Here is a 24,851-nt window from a genome sequence, read left to right as displayed (position 1 = left end):
TTGAGTTACACAAGGCATAGCACACTCACTCCACAACCACACTGATCTCACACTCCATGCTTCGAGGTAACTACCCATTCTAATTCTATCCTCAATGCACACTGTACACTCACCTTAAAAATCAAACAGGGCAGACATTTGTGTATTTCCCCCACTGGCAGAGCTGAGCACATTCTTATTTCATTGTGGCAGGATGAAAAGGATTTGTGTCAAGGGCAGCTTTTGTCCCTCCGGACACTCTTTTGCTTTCATACAACACAAGGCATTTACTAGTCACTGCTCTTTATTTGTCGGAGCACACTGTCAACAGTCACCCACATACTACTTACCACTGTTGTTTCTTGTAAGCTGGTACTGCAAACTACAAGGTGCTTTGTGCTTGATATTTATTTTTGTCCATTTTGAACAACTTCTGCTACTTCGAGTGCAATGAAGCTCCTCAGCAACTGTATCACTTAGAGTTACCGTTCAAGTAGAGTCTTATAGGCTCTCTGGTGGACACATTACCACGACACAAGTTGGGCGTTTTGTTCAGTAACTAACAGAAAGCCTGAACACCTAATATCCTTCTCTTTGGAGGAATCCAGAAATGTAAGCTACTTGAAGTTTTGAAATCTTACAGTATTTTTCTGCAGGAGGTTTCTCATGGTTTTTTATTTTAATTTTGAAACAGCAGTGGAAAAGCAAAAGCTTCATCTTTGATGCTGTAAATGCTTGTCTTATTTTTTTGCACAACAAAATATTGCTACTTTTGAATATGTCCTTCCTAGGTCAAATCTTGCATCCAATGGTTACTTAAAATATCTTATTCCACACTTTCTACGTTTAAAGACTTAAAAATCTTAATTAGATGCTCTGCTATGAGTTTTGCTTGCTTATGGCACGCTTTAGGCACTTTCGGCTTTGTAAGCAGTTTCTTTTATATTATTCCCTTGAGTTGGTTGCCACTGAAAAAAATAATCGAGTCAAGAATGTAGTTGGTAGGTAGCATAAAGAAACAATAAAGATGGAATGAACTGATAAATATTTTGTTAGCCATTGCCTACTGGGACTTGAGTAAAAGAATGATTTTGGGCTTAAAACTTCTATACAATTTAAGTTATATTTATGCTTCTTATTAAAAAAAAGAAACAATTTGTGCAGTATATAAGGTATAATAAAGCTGCACAACATTATATTTGTCTGCTTTTGGAACACTATGAGAACTGCTCCTATGCTTAAAGCCATTTGTCCCAGGTCCATAGCCACATTAAGTCTCAGTTTACGACTCTAAGGAGCCCACAGGATGCACCCATACTTCTAATGATGTGAGCTTAGGCTCCTCTTAGTAAAGTGTGTACAGCTGGAGCAGAGCGGAGATCTTTATCTCTCACTTTCCTTCCCTGTCATTTTCTTTCTTCTTTCCTGCCTTCATTGGGCAGTCCGTGTCCTCTTTGGTATCTGGTGTCCCTCTTTGATGTACCCTGATCTTGAGGTGGTTTTAGGCCTTGCCTACAAAAAGAAGAATGAGGCATCAGGAATTCCACGATCCATCCATTGAGTTTTTCCTGTGCTTCCAGTCCATATGTCATTAGGAGGAGGTGTAGACTGTGGCCATATTCAGAAGAGATTGCTTTTAATGCATAACAGTTTAGGAGATTGCCCCTAAAGTAATGTATTAATAACGGACATTACAGAAGAATGACCTGTTAGATATAGTGCTAAGCAGTATTCCTGTTGGGAAGACTGCAGGAGGCCAGTAACAGAAGGAACAAGCCTATGGGAATCAGAAAGTGCACAGTCAAGTCAACAGTAGGCAGACTAAATAAATGACAAAGGGGACACGGCTTACTTATCATCAAAGTGTGATGTATATTGTATAAAATAGTGATTGAATAGGCCTGCACTAAAAATTGTACACAGGATAGCTCACAATACCTTTTGTATATCTATTAATACTGAGGGCCATTAATAATATCCACCTTAATAAAATGACAAGTGTCTGAGTGTCCATGCATTTTTCTATGTCTCTGTTATATGCCATTTGGCATGAGCTTTGTAAAAGCAGTGCTAAAGTTTGTGATGTGCAATCTGTTGAAATGAAAAATGCAATGCATTTTAGTACTGCATGCATTACAAAATACGTTTCAAAAGATGTTGCACTGCAAATGTTAACACTGAGGTCTACATTGATTATTTAGATTTCAACCCATCTTAGATTGATAGCACAGCTGGTTTTTAAATAATTCTATAGTTTGCAAATCCTCAGAACTACTGATCTCCTTACATTGACACTTGTAGATGAAATCCTAGATTTTTGCACTTTTTGTAGCATTTATTATTATTAAATAAAACTTTTGTCAGTTTTAATTACTTTGTTGTTTGGAATTAACACGCCATTAAACTGAAAACCAGATCATTACTTGGGGACTTTGTGTTCAAGGAAAGACCATGTGGCCTTTGTCGTGTCTCGGGTAGCTAACTATATTGCAGAATAACTGCTAACTAACTGCAGGGGAGCACCCACATAAAAAAATAACTGGAGTCTGAAGACAAGTCCTGTTGACAACTGCATTATTTCAAACATGATGTTCAGTATATTCAAGAACAGTGTGATGCAATCAGATTTAATCACATTAACCTTGGATATGCGTTATCTTATACGGAACACAAGAAGTCCTATGCTACAGGCTTGTTAATCTGGCTCATCCATTTGGGAATTCTAAACCCTGTAGCAGTGAACAGATTTAGTCAGAGGACCTTCAGATCTTTCTCTTATTGCTTAGGAGAATAAGTATTTTTCACATATATAAAAGATCATTTTTAATGTTAGTCTGGTAAATATAGATAGCACCATTTCTTTTTCGGTGGCTTCTTTTTGTATCAGTAATGTCATGTTTGAGATGGTAGGAGAGAAGAGGAGCCAGAAGTTTATGTTTCATGACTGTAAACATTTCAGCTGGCAGCCTGATGCATTTAAAATATTTATAAATGAAAAAGTAGAGAAGCATTGCTAGACCTGATTGACACTAACTTTTAAAAAAGTGCAGAGTTGTCCTTGTTTGTTTGTTAAGATTATAACTTTGTGAAAGAAAAGGAATATCATTTGAGTACTACTTCTACAGAAGTCAATTAAAATAAATATATTTTTTGTATCAGTATTTATTTGGCTGAGGCCTTTATTCAAGGCATTTGAAATACTATTGATTACATTTCTTTTTTAGCTTTACCAGTTGGAGCCCAGTCAGGTGAAGTGACTTGCTTGTGGTCACACAGTGTCAGTAAGATGATCTGAATCCAAAAGCCACTATGCCACCCTGCCAGCACATTCAGGTGGAATTGTCAGCCAAGTCATTGTTTCATTTTCTTTAAGCAGGTTAAAAAAGATTGGTCACCCCCTGTTTTGCTCTTTCCCAAGTTTGGAGAGTCTTCCTACCTTCTGGGTCATCACAGTAAGAATTTAATTTCAAGATTGATCAGTGTGGTCTAAGCCAACAGATTCCACAAAGGCCATGCCATGGCTTGGATTCAAAACCTAGTGGGACCACATTTGGGGTATTGTGTGCAGCTCTGGTCCCCACGGTACAACAAAGACATGCAGCACTTGAGGCTGTGCAGAGTAGAGAACCAGGAGCATCTCAGGACCTAAGGGCATGCTGTACCCCGACAGACTCAGAGAATTAAACTAGTTTAGTCTCAAGCATAGGAAACTGTGTGGGAACCCAATCCAGTTTTTCAAAATTCTCAAAGCCATTGATAAAATAGATCTGGCAGAGTTCTTTCAACTTGTAGGTGAATTACATACTCCAGGATACCAGTGGAAACTAAGTAGAATTGTATTTCAGGATGAAGACAGAAAGCACTTCTTTACATAAAGAGTAGTGAGAATCTCATAAAAACTATGAGTCATGTAGTTGAAGCAGAAACATTGACAACCATTAAGTAGTATCTGCATGAGATATTAGGACAGCTTAGCTATTAGCAAAACAAACAGGCTTGATGGACTGAATGGTTTCCTCTCGTTTGTCAGATTTCTTATGTTCTCTTTTTCAGTCCCCTAGACATAATACAGACTTAGTTTTGCTGTTTATTTAAATGGATAAATATTTATCTACAAGTCAACATATATTAATATCCTTGACAAATCTGCTTCACTGTCATGACTGAACAATACTGGCAAGCAAGTGTTGCTTGTTGCTCATCATATTGTGGGCTACATATAATATACACTATATGGATAAAAGTGTTGGGACGCCTGACAATTACACCAGCAGGGACTTTAATGACATTGTATTCAAATACATAGACTTCAATATGGAGTTGGTCCCCCCTTTGCAGCTATAACAGTTTCCACTCTTCTTGGAAGATTTTGTTATATTTCTGTGGGAATTGGGCAATGGCAACTTTTACTCACCATGCACAATAGCAGTCAGTGACCCCGCTCTGTGACTTTATGTGGTCTTCCACTTCGTGGCTGAGTTGCTGTTGTTCCTAAACGCTTCCAGGTTCAATAATACCACTTACAGTTGACCATGGTGTATCAAGAAGAATATCAGAAATTCACAAACTGTCTTATTGCAAAGGTGGCAGCCTATCACAGTACCACGCTTGAAGTCACGGAGCTCTTCAGAACAACCCATTTTGTTTCACAAATGTTTGTAAATGGAGACTGCATGGCTAGGTGCTTGATTTTATACACCTGTAGCAAAGGGTCTGATTGAAACATCCGAATTCAATAATTAAGAGGTGTGTCCTAATTCTTTTGTCCATACAGTGTAGTTAGTTTGGGTCACACTCTCTGTAGACCACTCCTTATACATACATAAATTTTCAGGGTGAGGCCACTTAACCTGCTGAGTTAAATGAAATCTTTGGAGTAACAAATGATCATTGCTGTTTTCCACAATACCAGGTTCAATCCCAAACTCTGTTACACTGTCACCCACTTTCAAGTTGCCAGTGACAGCAATGTGACATGGTATAGTGCCTGCCATACGTCATTTCCACCCGTGGCTTGAACCTGCAATTTTACACTTTGCAGATGGTTTCATAAACTGAAAAAAAGTAAAAAGCTGGTACATTCCCTAAGGCCAGGAAAATGCTGTCAAAGACATTTGAGATTTGCTATTGAAGACATATATGCTAATCCTCAGTCATTAGAGAAACAAGACGAAATAAATTTAATATATGCTGGTATAAAGAAATTGACATCAGACAGAAAAATGGCTTTAAAAAGTCCTAGTACTGTATATTAAGCATTAGAACAGAGTGTTGTTAAGGGACTAGAAAGAACATGCAGCAAAATTTGAAGGAATACATTTAGGACCTGTACAACAAGAATAACAACCTGGCACATCTGATCTGGAAAAAAGATGAAAGCATTAAAATTGTAGCAAAGACCAGGCATCCATCCATTTAGTTATTATAGTTTAAAAGACATTGGTGATTGGAGCCTGTCCCAGCAGGAGCTGTGTGGCCACCCAGGGTCAGCTATGTTAACAATGTAATTGTAGCCGGTAAATAAAATGATACAAAGAGGCATGCATTGAAAGATTAATATTTACAATATTCTAGGAACCTTATAAAGAAGGTAGCTAAAAAGAAACTTGGATGGCAGTTGGTAGAACCTTTTTTCTGTTACTTGAGCCTGAGAAGGTATCCTGTCAGTGCCAGACCTGCATGACAGGCTAGCATAGTGCAAGGCTTAGTGACTTTCACATTTCCTCTGACATGAACAACAGTTGTGCACAGTGCTTAGGAAGGCTAACGTTTTTCTTGTCCTTCTAATTTTGCAGTTTTGCTGCACACCTACTTGCACCACTGTGAATCTTCAGGTGATCAAATTCACCAGGCATATCACGATGGTTCAATCATACACTGCTGTATGCAGCAGTTTCGATATCCGTGACAACATCTAATGACCAATTCACATTGTCATCACTACTGCTTGGTCCAACTGATGGTTCAGTTTCAGTTTGTTCTAAAACTGGTTTTACAGTTTCTCATTTACATGCCATTATGTTTAGGTCAAAGGCTCTGTACCACTGATGAATGCTTCCTATTTACAGAAGAATTCTGTCCCAAGAGTTATTCAGGCTTAACACTTTAAAGCAGATCGCTACACATCACCCTGAGTTTACCTAGAATGCCGAGCCTAAGTTATGCTCAGGGGTAACTCCAAGGAGGTTAAAATGTAATTTGTATTTAAGAAGAGCAGGGGGACAAGAGAAGAAAGAGTGTTATTATAAGGAGAATTGTGTTTGAGGTGTAATTACACTTTAATAATGTGCCGTTGAAAGACTTCACAGAAGTGCACAGGCGTAAGGAGGATGTTTCTGAACATGATGCTACCTCAGCACAACACTCTACTCGAGGGCACTATACCCATATCTAAGTTGTAATGTTTTATAAATAATTAAAAACCTAATTTAAACCTGCTGCCAATCATCCGCCCAGTAATGCTTTTAACATGATTAAAACAGTTTTATAAAGCTATTCCCAATCATTCATTCATTCATCCATCCATTTTCTCATCTGATTATTTGGTTCAGAGTTCTGGGAAATGCTGCCAACCATTGTTGCCTTTAAATGCAGGGTCGGGCATGGTGACCTGTGTCTTTAGATCATTAATTGAAAGAACGTAGACATTTGAACTGCAGCTGATCACTATGCTTTGTTGGAATAAGACCACAATGGTAGAGTTACCTCATCGCAAGTGTTAACAGATCTGAGGTTGTTCTGCTAAACTGAACTGGTTGTTCTTCATGGCTGAGAGGAGGTTTGACCATTTGTAGCATACTGGGTTTTTGACTGTTTTATGCTTTTGGTTGCTGTAATTTTGGCTGTATTTATGACTGCTTGAAGAAATATAAATTAAACTATGTGCTGAAGGTGCTGTTTAGCAGAACTGCTGAGCTTTGTCAAGTGTGCATCAATGTGCTCTGAGTACAGTACAATTTTTCTGTAATATGACTGCTTATTTATGAACGACAGAGCGGCTTTGCATGATTTGTCAGGACTACTAAAGAGTTCATATTTCTTACAAGAATTGGTTTACATTGCTACTAAAACTTGCTTGTGCTTACTAATACCTCTTCAGAGCATCATCAGAGTTAGGTTGAGCTTTGCTAATTATATCAGTAACCGTTTTAAAGATGTCAACGCTTTGATTTGTTTGCACAGGTCTAATGAATAGACATAATATTTATATATGTCAGTTTGTGACTATTGAATAAACATAAAATTACTTACTAGGTGACTTGGAAATAGAGCACAATGTGGAAGTTGTGGTGGTATCTAAATGGGACTTCTCTGCTTAATCAGATAAAACTTGTCCTTCAAAATAGTTATGAAAGGCAGTTGGCAACCAATCCAAACACCTTTATGGTTTTTGTGATTCTGACATGGAAAGTCAGCTGTTTTGGGGGACATTTTAAAAAAAATCCTTAAAATGTCAATTTGTGGAATACAGTACCTCTTTCTAGAGCCAGACGTCTTTGTTTCTTCATGCAGTTATAAGTAAACAAGTCTATTTTATCATATATATAAATATTAACATTTTCTAAATATTTCAGTATTGTTACCCATAAAGGGAGAGGTCAATAATTCTTTTTGCTTAGAAGTTGTAAATTCGGCTACTTTTGGACTACTACTGAATGGATGGGAAATTTTTGGACTATCTGGCAATGTGTCTCAGCTCCTGCTAGACTTGCAACACTGGCTACTGGCCAGAAATATATTTCAGACTTATTTATGAATAATATTACTACTCAAAAAAGATTAAAAAAAATAACATAGAAAATAACAGCCTTTGCACCAACAATCAAAATCGTTTAGTCTGTTTTAGGACAATATGTAATTCAAGGAGACTGAAGACCCCTAGAACATCTGCCCCTGCTACAATCATACAGGAACCATCTTATTTAAGAAGGCTTTTTATGTAAGCTAAATTTTTTATTTTATTTTCATTAAGTTAAATTACATTTTCCTTTATTTTGGCCATGCAGAATAACTTTCCTCAGTAATGCCAGACACTGAGCAGTATTTTTGAGTGGGTGATATTTCAAAACTCATTTTATGATACTGCTAAATGCCATAGCCAATATGTAGGTGGCTTGTGGATATCTGGTAAAGCTTGCCCCAGGTTGAACTAATATGAACCTCTGATTTTTTTTTTTTTATTTTGTAATTGAATGTTTCTTAAAATGATCTGGTAGTGCATTTGGGCTTTTTATTTGATCTCTTTCTGAAAGGTTTATGTAAAACACAGGACTGTAAATCAGTAAGTAATTTCCTTTACTTGCATTTGATTGGTGTGCTCATGGAATGCTACTTAATTAATGTAGATGATGGCCAATTATAAGTTTGCAAAATATGTAATCTGATATTAATTAAAATATGTAAGCATGTCACAAATATATTTACATTCAGTCAGCAGAACTCACAACTTAAAACAAAATCGTATATGTAGAAAGAGAGAAAGATAGGGTACTTACTGTATATAATATATATTGTGCTTATATATATTTATTCTTGGCAACTTTCAATAGTTCACAAAAATATTTGTGTTAAACAGTTATATTATTTCTTCTGGATTAGTGTGTCAATAGAAAAGAAACTAACATCGTACTCTATGCACTTCCAATTAAAACATGAGATCCTTTCTTAGGCATGTAGTTCAGTGCTTGATTATGCAAATATAACAAACAGGTGCTGATGATCAATGACATGATGTTTTGATTGAGCCAACGTGATTAACTGAAACAGACACAGATGTGTAGAGGGAATAAAACCAGACAAGGGACTACCATACTAAAGAGGGGTGATTGCAACAGACCCTTGTTTTTAACCAGCAAATCTCATACCATGTCATAATCTATCTATCTAAGTGATCATGGTGATAAGATACAAGGAGGTCATCCTGAGCCATCAAGGTCTATCTAAAGCAGAAATGTTGCAGCAAATAGGCGTTTCTAGATGTGTTGTTCAAGCGATTCTGAAGAAGCCCAAACAAACAGGTGAGGCTGAGGAATGGGCGAGGTTGAGGACCTGAAATACAGAGGCCAACCATGGAAGATGAGTGCAGCAAAAAAGAAATACATCGAGCTGACTTCCCTTAGAAATCAGAAGATATCTAGCACTGCTAACATGTCAAAATTGGCATAAACCTCTGGAGCACTAGGACACCCATATCCATCTACAGTCCAGAGAAGCCTTATCAGACTTGGTTTTGTGTCCAAAAAGCCAAGGTGCAAGTAAAGCCAAACAAGGAACCTATACATGGACTTAGAAGCAGAAAAATGGCAGCCTGTGTTCTGGACTAATAAGTCAAAATGTTATATTTTTGGCTCTAACAGAAGACTGTTTGTCCATCTGTGGGCTGGATAAAGGTACATAGATGAATGTCTGCAGACACCAGAGAAATGGTGGAAGTGCAGGTATAGGGGCTGCTTTTCCTGAAATGGAGATAGTGATTTGATCAAAATGAGGTGCAGACATGTTCTTAACCATCATGTAATTTAATCAGGAAGGTGTCTGATCAGTGCTAACTTCATTATGCAGAGCAGAAATGACCCTAAATACATGGACAAAATATTTAAAAATTGCCTGCAGTGAAAGAAGGACAGGGAATCCTGTAACAGAAGGTATGGCCCTCATGGAGTCCTAATCTCAACATCATCAAGACAGTCTGGGATTACTTGAAAGACAGAAGCAATGTCTGCTGTGGAGCTGTGGCAAGTTCTCAAAGACCCTTGAAGCAACTGACAACACGAGTACCTTCAGAAACTGTGTGAAAGTTAACTTAAGATAGTTGTTGTTATTTTTAAGACAAAGACTAGTCACACCAAATACTGATTGAACTTATATCTTTTCTGTTCAGTGTGCTTTCTGGCATTATTTTTGAAAGCATTCCCATTTCAGAGCATTTTTTTTGCAAGTGACAACAACTTTTGCACTGTTCATATGGTTGCATTAGAGAGGCTGAAGGCTTACTGGTGCTTGACATGAAGAACAGACAGCAGAGATCAAGGACAGGACAGGAAGCTGTTGAAAATATTTTAGTTTGAGATGAGCATGCTTGCTTCTCCTTTCCTATATTGATATATTGCATTAAAAAATTATTATGGCAGTAGGAAGAAAGGATAAAGTGAGAACAGACTTTGAGCTAATAAAAGGAGAAAGCAAAAGGTTTTGAAGTCTTCTTGGTGTTGTGATGTAGTGTTTAGCTTTGTTGTATAACAGATCCTGAGTTCTGAGTTTAAATCCTAGTATAAGCACTGCTTCGGTGAAGTTTACACATTTTCATCATGTCTCTGTGAGCATAAGCTGGTAACTTTAAATTGTCTTTTAGTAAGTATGTGCTGTGTGATGGACTACACCCATCATGCTTACTGCCTGAATTATAGCAGATGCAACCAAGAGAGACCTCAGTGGCTCTGTATTGAAAAAAGAAGAGAATGGAAGGTTAGAATTCCACTAAAGATTAAAGGAAGAAATGACTGAAATTCATTCAAAAAACAAGAGCCAAGTGAAGAGCCATGAATTGAGACAAATGGAGAAAATGGATTCATTGAACATGCCTTTAGCCAAAAAACTGACAATAATGATATGTTATAAACAGGTTTGCAAAATTAATTTTACTGAATAATGAGAAAGAAATAAAATATTCATAATTCCATTTGCATCTTGAGTAGAGCACGGAGCTGAATTAAGTAGCTGGCTAATAAGCAGAAAGAATAAGAAAAAAACTGGAAAAGGGACATCTGGCAGCTTCATCCGATAGTGGCATAAAGATAATGGGTGCTGTAGTAGCCAGTTCATTTACTGGAACAATAATACATTTAAAGATATTATAATCTGTGTGTTAATGCATTTAAAATATTATGATCTTTGTGTTCAGTACACACTTGTGTTTTTTTTTATTTTGTTTTTTACACCTTTAATTTTTTATTTTAGTGCTAAAATATATTCAAGTACTAGTAATTTTGCTGTTATTAAAACAATTTTCTGTTAACTAGTACAATAATTCATTTTATTTATTACACTATTATACTTTGATATACTTTGTATATCAATTGGTATTGCTGATTTATAATTTACAGTATGAAGAACTGCTGTCCTCAATGTTATACCATTTCACCATATTGCATGATTGGTGGAATGCGCTTTTTAGAAACCAGTTCCTTGAGGGCTCATGGCAAGATTTATTTCAATCAGTTGGATGTTTCTGTTATTATTTTTTGTGATGATCCAGTGCACCAGTTTGATATAATTATGGTAGATAGTGACTAGTTGAAGTAAACATGGTGGTGTGTGACTGCCACGTAGAGACAGAACTGGAAGACAAGTAGGTATTATATACGGTATTGTTTCAGAGCAGTAGTATTTGAACAGAACAGGCATGTGTGAAGAACTGTTAATGACAGAGGTTTTAAGGCTTCATACATGTTCTTTCAGTTCACACCCTGTCTTCATAAAGTACATTCAGGATAGAAGTGTTATAATCAGTTTTCATATTTGTTTCAGCTCACAGAAGAAGCAGCCAAGAAAGAGGGAGGAGAAGTTACTTCCACCTCCGCTGTCACCACTGGCAGATGAACCCATTCATCGAAGGAGGGATAGCGAGAGCAATTCATTTACCCAGGAAGCGAATGCTTCTAGCTGCAATCAGCAGACAAACAGCACCTTCTCCAACACAATCCCTTCATCAGCGTCGTCTTCTTTGCACAAGCACCGCAAGGGTGACAGCAAGTCTGTGACACATGCAAAGCTGGGCAGTGTGAGTATTACATGGGAATGTCTTTATTTTACAAGAACATAGGAGGATTCTTCTCTTTTCAGTTGTGCTTCAAAGTGAGCTTTTTATAATAAGGAAAAATCATAACAGTGCATTTTACTTTAAAATTAGTCTCCTGTTTGGGGTCTTTGACACTGTTTCTCTTACTTCTTCAAGCCTGCCTGCTGTATGACAAAAGCACAAGAACTCAGATTCCGTATTTACAATATACAGTTCACCAACCAGATATGCACCTCCTTACTTGGCTGAGCCAATTACACCATGCACTCTGGGACGTCCTCTTCCCTCTCTTAATGCTGGTCTTTTGGTCATTCATTCAGTTAAGAAAAAATCAGTTGGTCAAAGAGCATTTGCCTATCTTTGGAATGGCCTGCCATTATGTATAAGAGAAGCACACTCAATTGAGAGTTTTAAATCAAGACTTAAAACCTACCTTTACTCCCTTCATTACAATGTGCATTAGATTTCAGTCAGGTCTATCATCCTTGAAATGCTCCTTATTATATTATTCCTTTGTTAGCATACTTTAACTTTAAATGTTTTAATGTTATTTTATTCCAATTTTATTAGTTATTATTCCCTTAACATTGATGTTGTTTTATTTAAATTTCTGTTTTATTTGCTTATTTTATAGCATGTTTCATGTATTCGAATTTGTACAGTGTTTTGGGACCATACTGCTTGGTGATTTTGCATTTTAAATGTAGTTGATTGATGGATTGAAATATGAATAAAAATGTTCAAGTAGCAGGTTTTTACTAACCCTTAGGAATGTCAAAAGAAAATATGCCATAAGGAAGCAAAATGGTTGCATGACTTCTGAAAGGAGAGGCAAATTATTTTTGATTCCCATGTTTTTTTTCAATAGGAAGAAGAATCTCTTTGCCAGTCTTCAAGCAGCATGCATGGCAACAACCCATCTGACTCTGATGTTTGGCCAACCCTTTCATCAGCATCAGTTGACCTCTCTGCACCGCGGAGGCCAAAGATGACATTTGATGAAACGTAAGTTTCCCATAAATTCAATATTTTAAGAAGAATTGTATGATTGCTCTGTTTGTATTAAGTTATGTCAGTCAGTAAGCAATGTCTAAAACACCTTAGATCTCCTTTGAGTTCAAAGGTTATGTTTTTGAAAAGTGTCATTGAAGCAAATGAAGGTTTTGGCAATCTCAGACAATAATTACAGAGTGGGGTTAAAACAAGAACACTAACTCTTTTTTTACCGTTGGACTTTGCGTTTCTATGTTATGACCTCTCAAATGCACCCATTTAGCAAGTACAGCTGGATGAGTCGTATACTTGGCCAGCATAAAATTGTGTATTATAACAGTTAATTGTGGCTCTTATCCACAAGCCATAATTTAATTCAAGGTTACAAGCATAACACAAATTATCAAAAATCACTTTGTACCGAATACTGTAATTTTAAACTCTTCCTAATTTATACTAAAATTGTGTGCCTATTCATAAACAGCCTTCTTGTTGATATTACACTCATAAGAGCCACCAGTCTGGGTTCCATTCCACCTAATAAAAAGCAGCAAGATTCAAGATGGCAAAGATAAGGTACACAAAAAGTTTGTTTTGTGCATAACCTGAGAGTGTGCCCTTTCACATCTCTCCTCATCCAGAATAATACCAAGGAAGCTACAAACACAAAATTGGTGTTTCTTAGATCTAAACCACACAACAGAGAGTAACACAAAGATGAAATGGGTGCATCAAAGGAAAGATGAATAACTCAAACCTTGTTAGCTAGTTAAACAGGCTTAAACCTCAGTGGTTTTGCCTACTATCAAAGTACCACCAATCACTCCCTCTTTCACCTTCCTTCTCTTTTTTTCTTTCTCTCTAATATCTGTTTTTTTCACATGTGAGCCTTCACCTTTAAATGATCCTACTGGCATCAGTTTCAAATTTGTCCATGGTTTGAGATGGCTTAAACCCCATTCTATGGTAATGTTAGGCCAAACCCCAGAATCAAATTCTAGGTAAGACAGAGCCCTTCTTCATCTATACTTATAAAAGACTGGAGCTCTCTATAGTGGCCAGCTATTAGCCGAGGGTAGCACTTAAAAGATCAAATCTTTAAGAAAACATTTCAGGTGCCTATTCCCATTTTATTTTGTCAAGACATGTGTGGTTCCTCTGAGAAGTGAATTGAATACTTTTGACCCACTGCATGTCTTCTTTGACATATCCAATGTTCCATTTGGTGTCAGCATCCCCACTTAAGGACACAGTGCTTCCCCTTCTCACCCTAGAATTGTAGCCTTTTGCCTCTTCTCCATGGCCTCTGACACTGAGTAGAGAAGAAGCACACCTGACATCTCCTTTAGATAACCACTCTCTGGCCACCTGGGGTGAACATTCCATGTTTCTTCCATACTTTGACTGCCCTTCTTGCTGTTTTCTTTGGTATGCAATTCTTGAAAAGTGGCCACAGCCTTCCCACAATGGTATATAAAGGTGTTCTTGCCAGTGTGGTCCCTCGCCTCTGCTTTCGATTGTTAAATATCTGAGGTCTGAGGAGGTGAACAGTATCCAATATTCAGACACCACTACTGCATTTTATATATGACAAATCTTACTCCATTCAAAGAAATGTATCAGTATTAGTGGTATGATTATTTTAATTATGTTACATTCTTTACTTCTTTATCTTTCTCATCCAACTCTTCCCTAGACTTCACAGTGCGGACTACTATATGCAAGAAGCCAAGGCATTAAAGCACAAGGCTGATGCACTGGTAAGCTATATTCTGTTTTTTGTTTTGGATTATATTAACATGCACCTGATGGCAAGCTGTACTGTGTCAATATTGTTATACTAAGTGTAAAAATGGCAGTCTCTGGTATCATCTCTCCAATGTGACTTTTTCAGTGTATAGAGGTTTTTAATCTACTAATTTAACAAGATCTCTGTTAAGTCTTACTTTTTAGTACCTTTTCTCATTCTTACCATCAGAACACCATTAATCAAGACCCTATAAAGATTCAAGATTATCTTTATGTGATGTTTGTCCATTCATTTCATGAAAAAGCTTAATCCATCTTATGGGTTGCTGTCAGGAGGATCCTATGCCTGTCCCACTGTGTATAAGACAGAAATTGATATTGTGACAGAATGCTGGGCAAATTGCAGAATATACAGTGTGACACGAAAGACGGAACAAAAATAACACCTGTAAGCAGTGCATATGACCCAAGAAAGAAGTCATGAAAAAATGAAAATACTGTATGCCTTTTTCAAAGAACTGAAGTGAAAAATAATTCTTACACTATTTTGAAAGAACACCTTTGTCCCTTGTTTCCTTTTTTCTGCTACACGCGTATGATTCAGATAATTACATGACTGACACAGTGACTTGTTTTCAACCATCATTCAATGTCTGACTAATTAGGAAATCTGTTTTTGGTCTTATGATTGCATCATTATTTCAAGTCATGCTGAAATCAGAGGTTATAAGTTGCTGAGGCTAACATTCATGGCTGCTTTGATTTGGCAGCTTGTCATTATTGCTTTTTCAGGCACAAAAGCATCCTATTTAAATCTTCAAGATATATCATAAATTCTTTTTTTGCAAGGAGACTTAAACTGGTAATTGTTATTTAGTATTTATTGAGCCACAGTATATCAAAACATAGTTTTACAAGTCTTACTAATAAGAAAATTCAATCAATAAAATACAGATATAATAGTGTCGAGTACACTTAGTATTCATAGCACATGAAGTCATAACTCAAGATAGTGCTACAAAGTCAATAGTTTCTGAATTTAAAATCTTAGAAATGTGTACTTTGGCTGTTAAACCAGTGATGATGATGGTTTCTGCTAGCTGACCAGAAGGCCCACATTCACATTAAAAAACTCAATTTTTGAGAACCAGATTTAAAGTGCTGTAGGTATAATCTGCCTTTATTAGTTTACCGAAGGGGAAACATTTCACATCTTTGTCAGTAGAATTGTAAATCATTAAAAATAACATAATCAGAATCTCACAACTGTTTCGTATAATTTCCAAAACATAGAATCAATCCATCCATTCTCGAAACTTCTTAATCTAATTCACAGGTGGAGTCTACCTTGTCAAAGACAGGCTCAGTGCAGGAACCAGTCCAGGATGGAATTCAGGTCTACTGGAAGGTGCGCTTACACTAACAACCACACTCACTTATAAGGGGCTACTTCATAACTGCCACTTAAACCAACCTGCACAACTTTAGTAAGTCATTGGAAAATTCTACCCAAATAAAAATCCACACATACATAAAGTGAATTTGCAGACTTCACCTAGAAAGTGAGTAGGCGAAGGGCCAAACTGGCTCTGGAGGTGTGAGGCAACCTTGACCCTCCAAACAGAAGCATTAGCAATAAAACAAAAGCTTGCATTACTCCGACTACTTTCTTTCTTAAACTTTTGAAAGTACTTTCATTTGAAAACACATTTTCTTTTCTTATCCTAGTGCTAAATCTGGTGCCTGCAATCAAGCCTGTCATCTTTGTAGCGAAGGCTGCTCATGCTCTGACAGTTTGTTTCACCATTTCAAAAAAGCTTGCACATTCAGACCATAAAAAGTGTTTAAAAATTTATTTGCTACTTTCTCTGAGCTGAATAAATAATTAATAGAAAGAATAATAAGACAAACACAATTCCATGTTCAGAAGTGCATCTCTATACCATTGCTTTAATTTATATGCAACATTTTTATGGGCAGCAGCGAAGTTACTGATATTCCTTTTTAGTTTCCTTTTCCTTTTTTCTCTCTTTTGGAAAAACATTAATTATAGAAGCACTTGCTTCAGGAACTTTGCTGTTAGGACCAGCTTGTGGTCTCCAAGACAAAATGGCCATTGTAAATAAAGAGTAAAGAAATGAGGGTTGGGGTCCTGGAGAATGCCCCATTTGATGATAATGTCCAAACGAAGAAGTTGAGGCGCAGTCACACCAAAACCAACACAATCAGCAGCTGACATCTTAAATAAAGGTAATCCTCAGGGGTGCAGAGCTCCAAACTCCTCTGAATATAGTCCCTTAGTGAATGATGACTTTCGAGCACCAGAAGGGATGGGGCTTTGGACATACTGGACGTGACCTCTGTAATCCCCAGGGATTTTCTCTTCCTCCATTCAAAGGAAACAGAATAAATGTTAGTGACGGTGTCACACTTACTTCCTGTATTTGTCCTGAACAAATCTATAAAAAATTCCCAAAGGCCATATACTGTTCAAGTGAAAATATAGAAATTAAACTTTGCTTGTTTTCTTACATTTTCCCAGGTTTGAAAACTATATAAAATCATAAGCCTTTCATTAGCACTGGGACTAGATAACCACCCCCAAGACCCCCACCCACAGCCTCCATTGTAAATTGTCTGATGCTTAGATTCTATGATGCACTGAAAACATTTTTTACAGACTTTAGTCCATGCTGATTCAAAAGCATCATGAAGTTCCTCCTAACTTTTCACCCAAACATTCATAATGGGAATTTGGGATTTCACCTCAGGTGTAAGGCTGTCTGGGGACTGTGCAGGCCATTGGAGTAAACTGTAGTTGCTGTCACCTTCATATGCCTGGAACCAATTTCAGATCAGGTGAAAAAGAGTAGACTGTGCCTAGAAAGGGATACACATGGTCAATAAAAAAGCTAAGGTATACTTTGGCTTTCAAGGGATGCTCAGTTAGAATTAACAAGCTTAATGTGTGCAAAGTAAATATCCCTGACACCATTCTAATACCTCCATCAGCTGTTAGAATTAACAAAATGGCAAGGTGAAGGATTCATGCTGTTTACATCAAAATCTCATTCAGCTGTTTGCATATCACAGTAGACTTTAATATTCTTCAGACCAAGCAAGCAATCCAATATTCAATCATCCAGTTTTGGTATCCATTGTAGCATCATATACCCATTCTTTGCTGAAAGAAAAATATAATGGAATATACAGTATAAACATATATGCTCAGATATCTAGACATTATCTAGAAGAGAGGAAAACAAAACAAAAACTTCAGGTGACAGAATTCCAGATAAAAGTATACCTTGGTTGACCCAATTTCCTTTGAAATAAATGACATCAAATTTCATTAGACCCAGGCTGGCCAGGTATCTAGCCTCTCCAAGATCATCATCTATATATATAATTCACTAAGCCAGAAGACAAGTAGCCAACCATGGAAAGCACGCCGGAAGGGGCGTGGATTCACTAAGCCGCCGACAAGTAAGACACCCATGGCGCACGCAGGAAGGAGCCACGCCCACCAACTCTAAGACCATTGGATGTGACGACAACTCGCAGAGCCACGCCCACCAACTCGGACGCGACGACACAGAAAAAACGGCGTTATTTATAATCGTCTGTCGTAGAGGCCACATGCAGCTCTGAGCCACGTTGACTGTTCATAGAGGCATGTTTCTCGCGGAGGTGAGTCGCCATATGCAGCGTGTAAAACAGTTTGCGAGGGGTATCCTTAAAACAATCCTTTACAACTGAGGTTAAAACACAATGAAGTAAGCAGTCTTTAAAAACCAATACGCCCTGTGCCTCTGTTTCATTAGCGTCGGGTGTCCTCCAATTGTAAGTTATGGACAATTGTATGTTTCCCTCTCAAAACACAATGAAGGAAGCAGTCTTTAAAAATCAATAAGCCCTGTGCCTCTGTTTCATTAGCGTCTCACCTGCTTCATCCAATGGTCTTAAAGTTGGTGGCCGGGGCTCCGTGAATTTCTCTTGCGAGCGGGCACATGACCAGGGGGTGTGTAAGCTTAGAGAACGAGGGTGGAGGGGGGAGGACCAGGTAAGAAGAGGCATGTTTGTCGCGGAACCGAATCACTGAATGACCGTGCGACGATGGTCGGCTGGCAAAAACTGGTCGACAAAAGCATGTGCATTATACTTACTGAAAGGAGCGTTACGGATTTTGCAAATGTTCATTTTTTTCCCTCCTTTTAGACAACTGTGTCTTTCCGGAAGTGTTCAGCAATCAATATATTATTTTTGCGGCGTTTGCCTGCAGGACCACTTGCAGTGAGAGAGAGCGAGAGCGTGTGACACACACACACATACAGGCACGCACGCACGCACGCACGCGGGAGAGAGAGAGCTCTGGACACATAGAAATAATAATACTTAGTTACATTGATATACCGATACTGATTCTCAGAATTCAAAGCACTATCCACACAGGAAGGAACCGGGAAGCGAACACACAATCTTCCAGAGTCTCCTTACTGCAAACCAACAACACTACTACAGCCCCACAAGGCAGTTAAAAAATACACCCGGCTTGAATTTGTTTTCACTTCTGTGCATAGCATAGCATACAATGTTACTTTTCTTGGTGGCTTATTACATTACGGATGTTTCACATGTACATTGTTTCCCCTGTGCTTAAAAGACATTTAAAAAGTGTTTCTCAACTACACTGTGGTCTTAATGTTGGTGGGCGGGTCTCCGTGACTTGCTCTTGCAAGCGGACACATGACCAGGGGGTGTGTAAGCTTAGAGAACGATGGTGGACGGGGGAGGACCAGGTAAGAAGAGGCATGTTTGTCTCGGAACTGAATCGCTGAATGAAATTAAACGCGTGTGCATTGTACTTACTGAAAGCACCGTTACGGATTTTGCAAATATTCATTTTTTTCTCTCCTTTTAGACAACTGTCTCTTTCCGGAAGTGTTCAGCTATCAAAATATTATTTTTGCGGCGTTTGCCTACAGGACCGCGTGCAGCGAGAGAGCGAGAGCGTGTGACACACACACACACACACACACACACACACACACACGAGAGAGAGAGAGCGCGCTGGACACGTAGGAATAATAATACTTCGTTACATTGATATAGCGGTGTTCTTAGTATTCAAAGCACTATCCACACAGGAAGGAACCGGGAAGCGAACACACAATCTTCCAGAGTCTCCTTACCGCAAAGCAGCAACACTACTACAGCCCCACAAGGCAGTTAAAAAATACACAGGGCTCGAATTTGTTTTCACTTTTGTAGATAGCATTGTTGCAATTTTACTTTTCTTGGTGGCTTATTACATTACGGATGTTTCACATGCTCATTGTTTCCCCTGTGCTTAAAAGACATTAAAAAAGTGTTTCTCAACTGTGACTACAAGTACTGACAACTGTGTCGTTCAGGAAGTGGTCACCCATCAATACATAATTATGCGGCGTATGCTACGCCGCGGGTTGGCTAGTATAATATATTATTGTAGAAGTGAGTCTACAGAATTAAGGTTAAATGACATGACAGACTCATCCTGCATTTGTCACATGAATCAATTATCTTCCCAACACTATGGCATCTCATTCACAAGCCCAGTGGTAGCAACTTGGCTCCAAGCACCATAGTAGAGTTTGAATGCAAGTCAACATAAAAAGTACCCATATAAAATTCTTGTCACATTTTAGAGCAGTGTCATTTGTCACATTTGGTGCTAAGAGCTGTTAATGAAAATACGCTAAAAAGTCAATTCCACACTTAAAATTATTTACAAAGGTAGGAACCAAATTCTGAATTAAAGTAATAACAGAAGTGAGAGAAGGATAAGCAACATGAGAATAAGAACTTTGCCCATTATGGGTCTAACTATAAACAATCACTCCACTCTTTCCTTTCTTCTTTCAGACAAGCTTGGATTCAGAGCAGCAGTAAAGGCAAGAGCTTGTCTGTCAAGGGATAAAAGAAGATCCACAGTGCAAGAATAAGAATAGCTTACCTTTGTACTTTGCCCTTCTCTTAGCCTGCCTGGCAAACAAGAAGGACAAGGAATGTTTCCTCAACTCTCCTCCTGACTCCAAGCTCATGTGACAGAAAGGGGTTTGAAGACTTTATGCATTTCTGCCATCATGCCTACCCTGCCAAGAAGGAATTCTGTGTTAGTTCAAGCCCCATTCATGTGGTGCAGATGTACACCAGGAAATTCTCCTGGGATCCCTAGATGGCTATGTCTCCTGTGTGGGCTTCTTATTATTAAAGGGAAGGCACCTGGAGAAGAGCCTGGTGTATAGCCACAGTCTCTTGTTGTTGCTAGCCTTGTGGCTCTTCTCAGTCTTAAAGTACACAAAACAACTTCTTCTAGTCTTGCCTGCTGCTTTTCTCTCTTTCCCAATATATATGATGTGATTGTTATTAACTTCATTCATCTGGTCTGTCAATTTGTATTATCTGTTATGCACCATGATATGGCTTTGCATATATTTGGAAAGCTTCACACCCGCAGCAAATACTTACCTTAAGATCTTTGCAATGGAATCTTTCTCTAACTATGTAGTTGATTGTAAAGCAGAATATAATTAGGAATGTATTGATTAAATTGACTTCCTTGCTTTTTTTCTTGTATATTGATGTTAAGAAAAGATGATTGACATTTTATGACTTTGGTGGACAGTTGGAGAATCGATATTAGTTTTCCGCTAAATTTTGAATTGGTTTGCTTTGTTCAAATTAATGGAGCACACTAATTTAATCTCCAGAGATCTGTATGCTGTGTAAAAGAGAGGTGTAATATTATATGAAATTGTTTAACAAAAGGCTTTTGTCATTGTGTGAGTGTTTCTTTTGTTTTCCAGCTTGAGAAATTTGGCAAAGCTGTTAATTATACAGATGGTGCACTCTCATTCATCGAATGTGGGAATGCAATGGAAAGAGATCCACTGGAGGCCAAGTCTCCTTTCACAATGTATTCGGAAACTGTGGAACTCATCAGGTAGGCTTGTTTTTGCAAATTCTCTGTTAATATGACTGTAAGATATAAGTGAGTGCCCTCAGCCATTTACTTTTATTCAGTTAATATGATATGACAGTTCTTGAGTGTGGAGGAAACCCTCCTGCAGTTTAGTATAAAAATATCCATCCAGCCTGGACGTGAAACTGATATTCCAAATATTTCTATGAATGCTATACACACATTACTGAATTCTCTTCTTGGTGCATTCGATTTATTTCTTTTAGAATGCTGAACCTACAGTAAATCTGATAAATGCCATGGATCTGATAAGGAGATTGTAACCATGTGGTTATAAAAATATAATTTAACAAATATAAAATGATTAGCTTGAAATTCTTTGAATCATTTTTATCATCAGTGATTGTGTCAGCTGCTATAAAAATAATACTTTAATACAATCATTTATTGCAGACATATACTGAAATAATGTGAGGTTTGAAATTTAATGGCCATCAATCCAGTATACAGTTTATATATTTATAGCATTTGCTTAATTCATTTTCAATTTGCAGGGAGCTGAAGCGTAACCCTGCATCTGTCATGGCACGAGCCTTCTCATGTGAACTCAAGCCCCTTCATCACTTAGTCTGTGTATGCAACAATGTCTTACTTGCTGTTTGTCACTGATTAGCTGTTGTGCTCTTCTACCCCTTACATGCATTACAAGACATTTGCTGCTCTAGCTTAATCTGATTTTATTTTCCCTGGGCAAAAATCCTGTAACCACAAGTATGAATTACAGTAGATACGAATCAGCTCTAATTCAGCTTTGTTTTTATTGCAGGTATGCTTTAAGATTAAAGAATTTCACAGGACAGTCCGCAACCGTGGCTGAAAGAAAACTTGCAGCTTTATGGTAAGAGATTCTGGAAAAGATAATGGATTTCTTACACAAATGCTATACATTTTTTATTTATTAAAATCATGTATGTTTATATATTTAAGGTAGCTTCAGCAGGAATAAAGGTACCAACAAAATCACAAAGTACCTCCAAATATAAATTGTAAACATTACCTGCAGTTTTTTTGGTTATCAGAAGCAAAGTGACACTCACTTTAAATACATTTAAATACTCAGTACAGCATAAGGGGCCTATCTCAACCATACTAAAGAGTGAATTGTATTTCGGACTCAGCTGTTGTCATGAATTTTAGCAGGAATTACTCAGGAGCTACTTGTCACAAAATCTTCATTCTTGATTAATTCATTGGGATTGTTTGCACTACCTGGGATTTTTTACAGTGCCAACCTTTTTATTTTTATAATAATTCAGACTTTAATCATGTAGGTAGTGTTTTGTTTATTAATGATGTATTTTATCATTACAGTTTTACTAATACTGAAATATCACTAGGCTGATATTTTAGTATTAGTTCAATAATAGTTCAAGTTGACTTACAAGATTCCAGATACAACTGGTCACATATTTTTTTGTTTTTCCAAGGTGGAGCAAAGCAGGTGAAGTTACTTGTTAATGGTCACACAGTGTCAGTAGTGGGATTTGAAGCCACAGCTTCAGGGGTTAAAGTCCAAAGACTTAACCACTATGCCACACTATTTAAAATGCATAGAATGGGTTGTTTTTCTTTGAGCTTTAACTCAGAAGCAAGAACTGGAGAGCTTAGTCCCCTTTGAGCATTCCCGTTTATGCTCCTTTATTTTATTCATTAGCAGTTTAATCTTTCGTGTCATCACCTTTCTTTCATCAGCGGTTTCATGCAGGCCCTAGCGAAAAATGATTTCACCCAGTAACGTTAGAAGTGCACTTTGCAACTCTGCTTACATAATTTCCTCCAGATTATTACTTCTGTTGCTGTTTGTACAATATGCAGACTTGTCAGTTATAGTATATTGTGCCAGTCATTTTTAAGACACACAATTTAGACAATTTTTTACAGTACATTATATATCCAGAAAGAGTTTTTCATGGTTAAAGCAAATTGGCCTTATAACCCAATATATTTTGAAAATAATCTTGCAAAAGTATTAATCATTTAAAGCAAGACTATTACTTTATGAGTTTCTTTAAATTATTAGATTTCTTTTTCCTTCAGCCAAGAAATGTCTAAACAAGTTGTTTGTTTTTCTCTAGCAAATACTGAATCACCCAATATTTCAACTAATATATTGCTGTTGTCTACTTTTCCTACAATTATTAAATTTGGGTTTCATGATTCAGGAACATATCAGGGAATGAGTCACTGGCATGGTGTGGAGGCTGGCCTCTAATATAATAATTGGGACAGATAACTGCATAGCATTATTATGATATGTGAAAATAGTGAGTACAATTTAATGGCCAACCATACAAAGGCAAAACTTTGACTTGTACATTTGCTGACCACTGCTTAATGAAAGCATTATTCCTCATGAGTCATTTGCAAAGCCTTCAAAGATCAGCAGAGAATTATTTTAGAGATATTTTCAGTATAGATCATTTGTGTAGTGACCTCGGCCAAATGGAGCTGATATTACTTATTTGCTTTCTGTATTGCAGGACTGATTTATTACAGAGTATATTGCTTTTTATTATGTGTACTTCATGGATATTTAAGCAAGTGAATTCTTGTATATAATAATGATTTCTGCCTAGGGGTTTACGACTGGAAAATGGTCCAGATATGTGCATTGAATACTATGGATGTTGCTTTTTGAAAGACACACTATAACAGAGAAACACAATTATGTGTTCTCTCTGGAGAACATTAATGGAATAAAATAAGAGACGTACTTGCTTTAGGGTGCGTATTTTTGAAGATTCAGGGTGCTTCATCAATTAAAAAAGGCAGTTAGTGGAGAGACAAGAGACAAAAACAGCATTTCAAACTTTTTCATTTTCCATGTAGACTACAAAAGATGATGTAAAATCATTCTGGGGAGTGTTTTTTTTTTTTTTTACATGACCTGCCCTTTCTTTGTTAAAAACAGTGTTTATTTTTTATGTTCTATTAAATTAGTGTATATGTAATGATCTTGCACCCATTGATGTTGAGTGATTGATTTCATCTTAACATTCCACAGTGTGTTTAGTCTTTGAACATGGCCTGCATTTTCGGTCCCAGATACCTTGCTATCTTCCTAACGGTATGGAGTAGCGAAACATTATCTGAGAGATAACTGTATTAAATATTGTGTCTTTATCCTTAATAAAAAAATAAAAAACAAAAAAGCTGATACCATAAAATGGATTTACATGATATGAGGATATTGCGTGACTTTGACAATTAGACTTTTTATGTGTACTTATCTCATGCTACTAGTTTCCAAGATAAGCACATCTTTCATTATGCTGGAGCTTACATGTCAGATTCCACTGTGTTGAGGTC

The 24,851-nt window shown here is 37.3% G+C and overlaps 1 protein-coding gene across 2 annotated transcripts in view; it reads left to right on the top strand.

Moving 5' to 3' along the window:
- Positions 1–24,851, top strand: part of aff2 (AF4/FMR2 family, member 2) — a 684,414-nt gene that overhangs the window by 613,561 nt on the left and 46,002 nt on the right. For both annotated transcript variants that reach the window (XM_051935183.1, XM_028816861.2), the window contains exons 13-17: positions 11,506–11,758; positions 12,645–12,781; positions 14,466–14,529; positions 21,367–21,503; positions 22,309–22,380. In XM_051935183.1, coding sequence (XP_051791143.1) covers positions 11,506–11,758; positions 12,645–12,781; positions 14,466–14,529; positions 21,367–21,503; positions 22,309–22,380 — 663 coding nt within the window. The remainder of the gene's footprint in view (positions 1–11,505; positions 11,759–12,644; positions 12,782–14,465; positions 14,530–21,366; positions 21,504–22,308; positions 22,381–24,851) is intronic.

Source organism: Erpetoichthys calabaricus, chromosome 12 (genome assembly GCF_900747795.2).
Source record: "Erpetoichthys calabaricus chromosome 12, fErpCal1.3, whole genome shotgun sequence".
Lineage (NCBI taxonomy): Eukaryota > Metazoa > Chordata > Cladistia > Polypteriformes > Polypteridae > Erpetoichthys > Erpetoichthys calabaricus.
The sequence above is the reverse complement of the archived record's forward strand: the minus strand, read 5'-3'. Positions and strand labels throughout refer to the sequence as shown.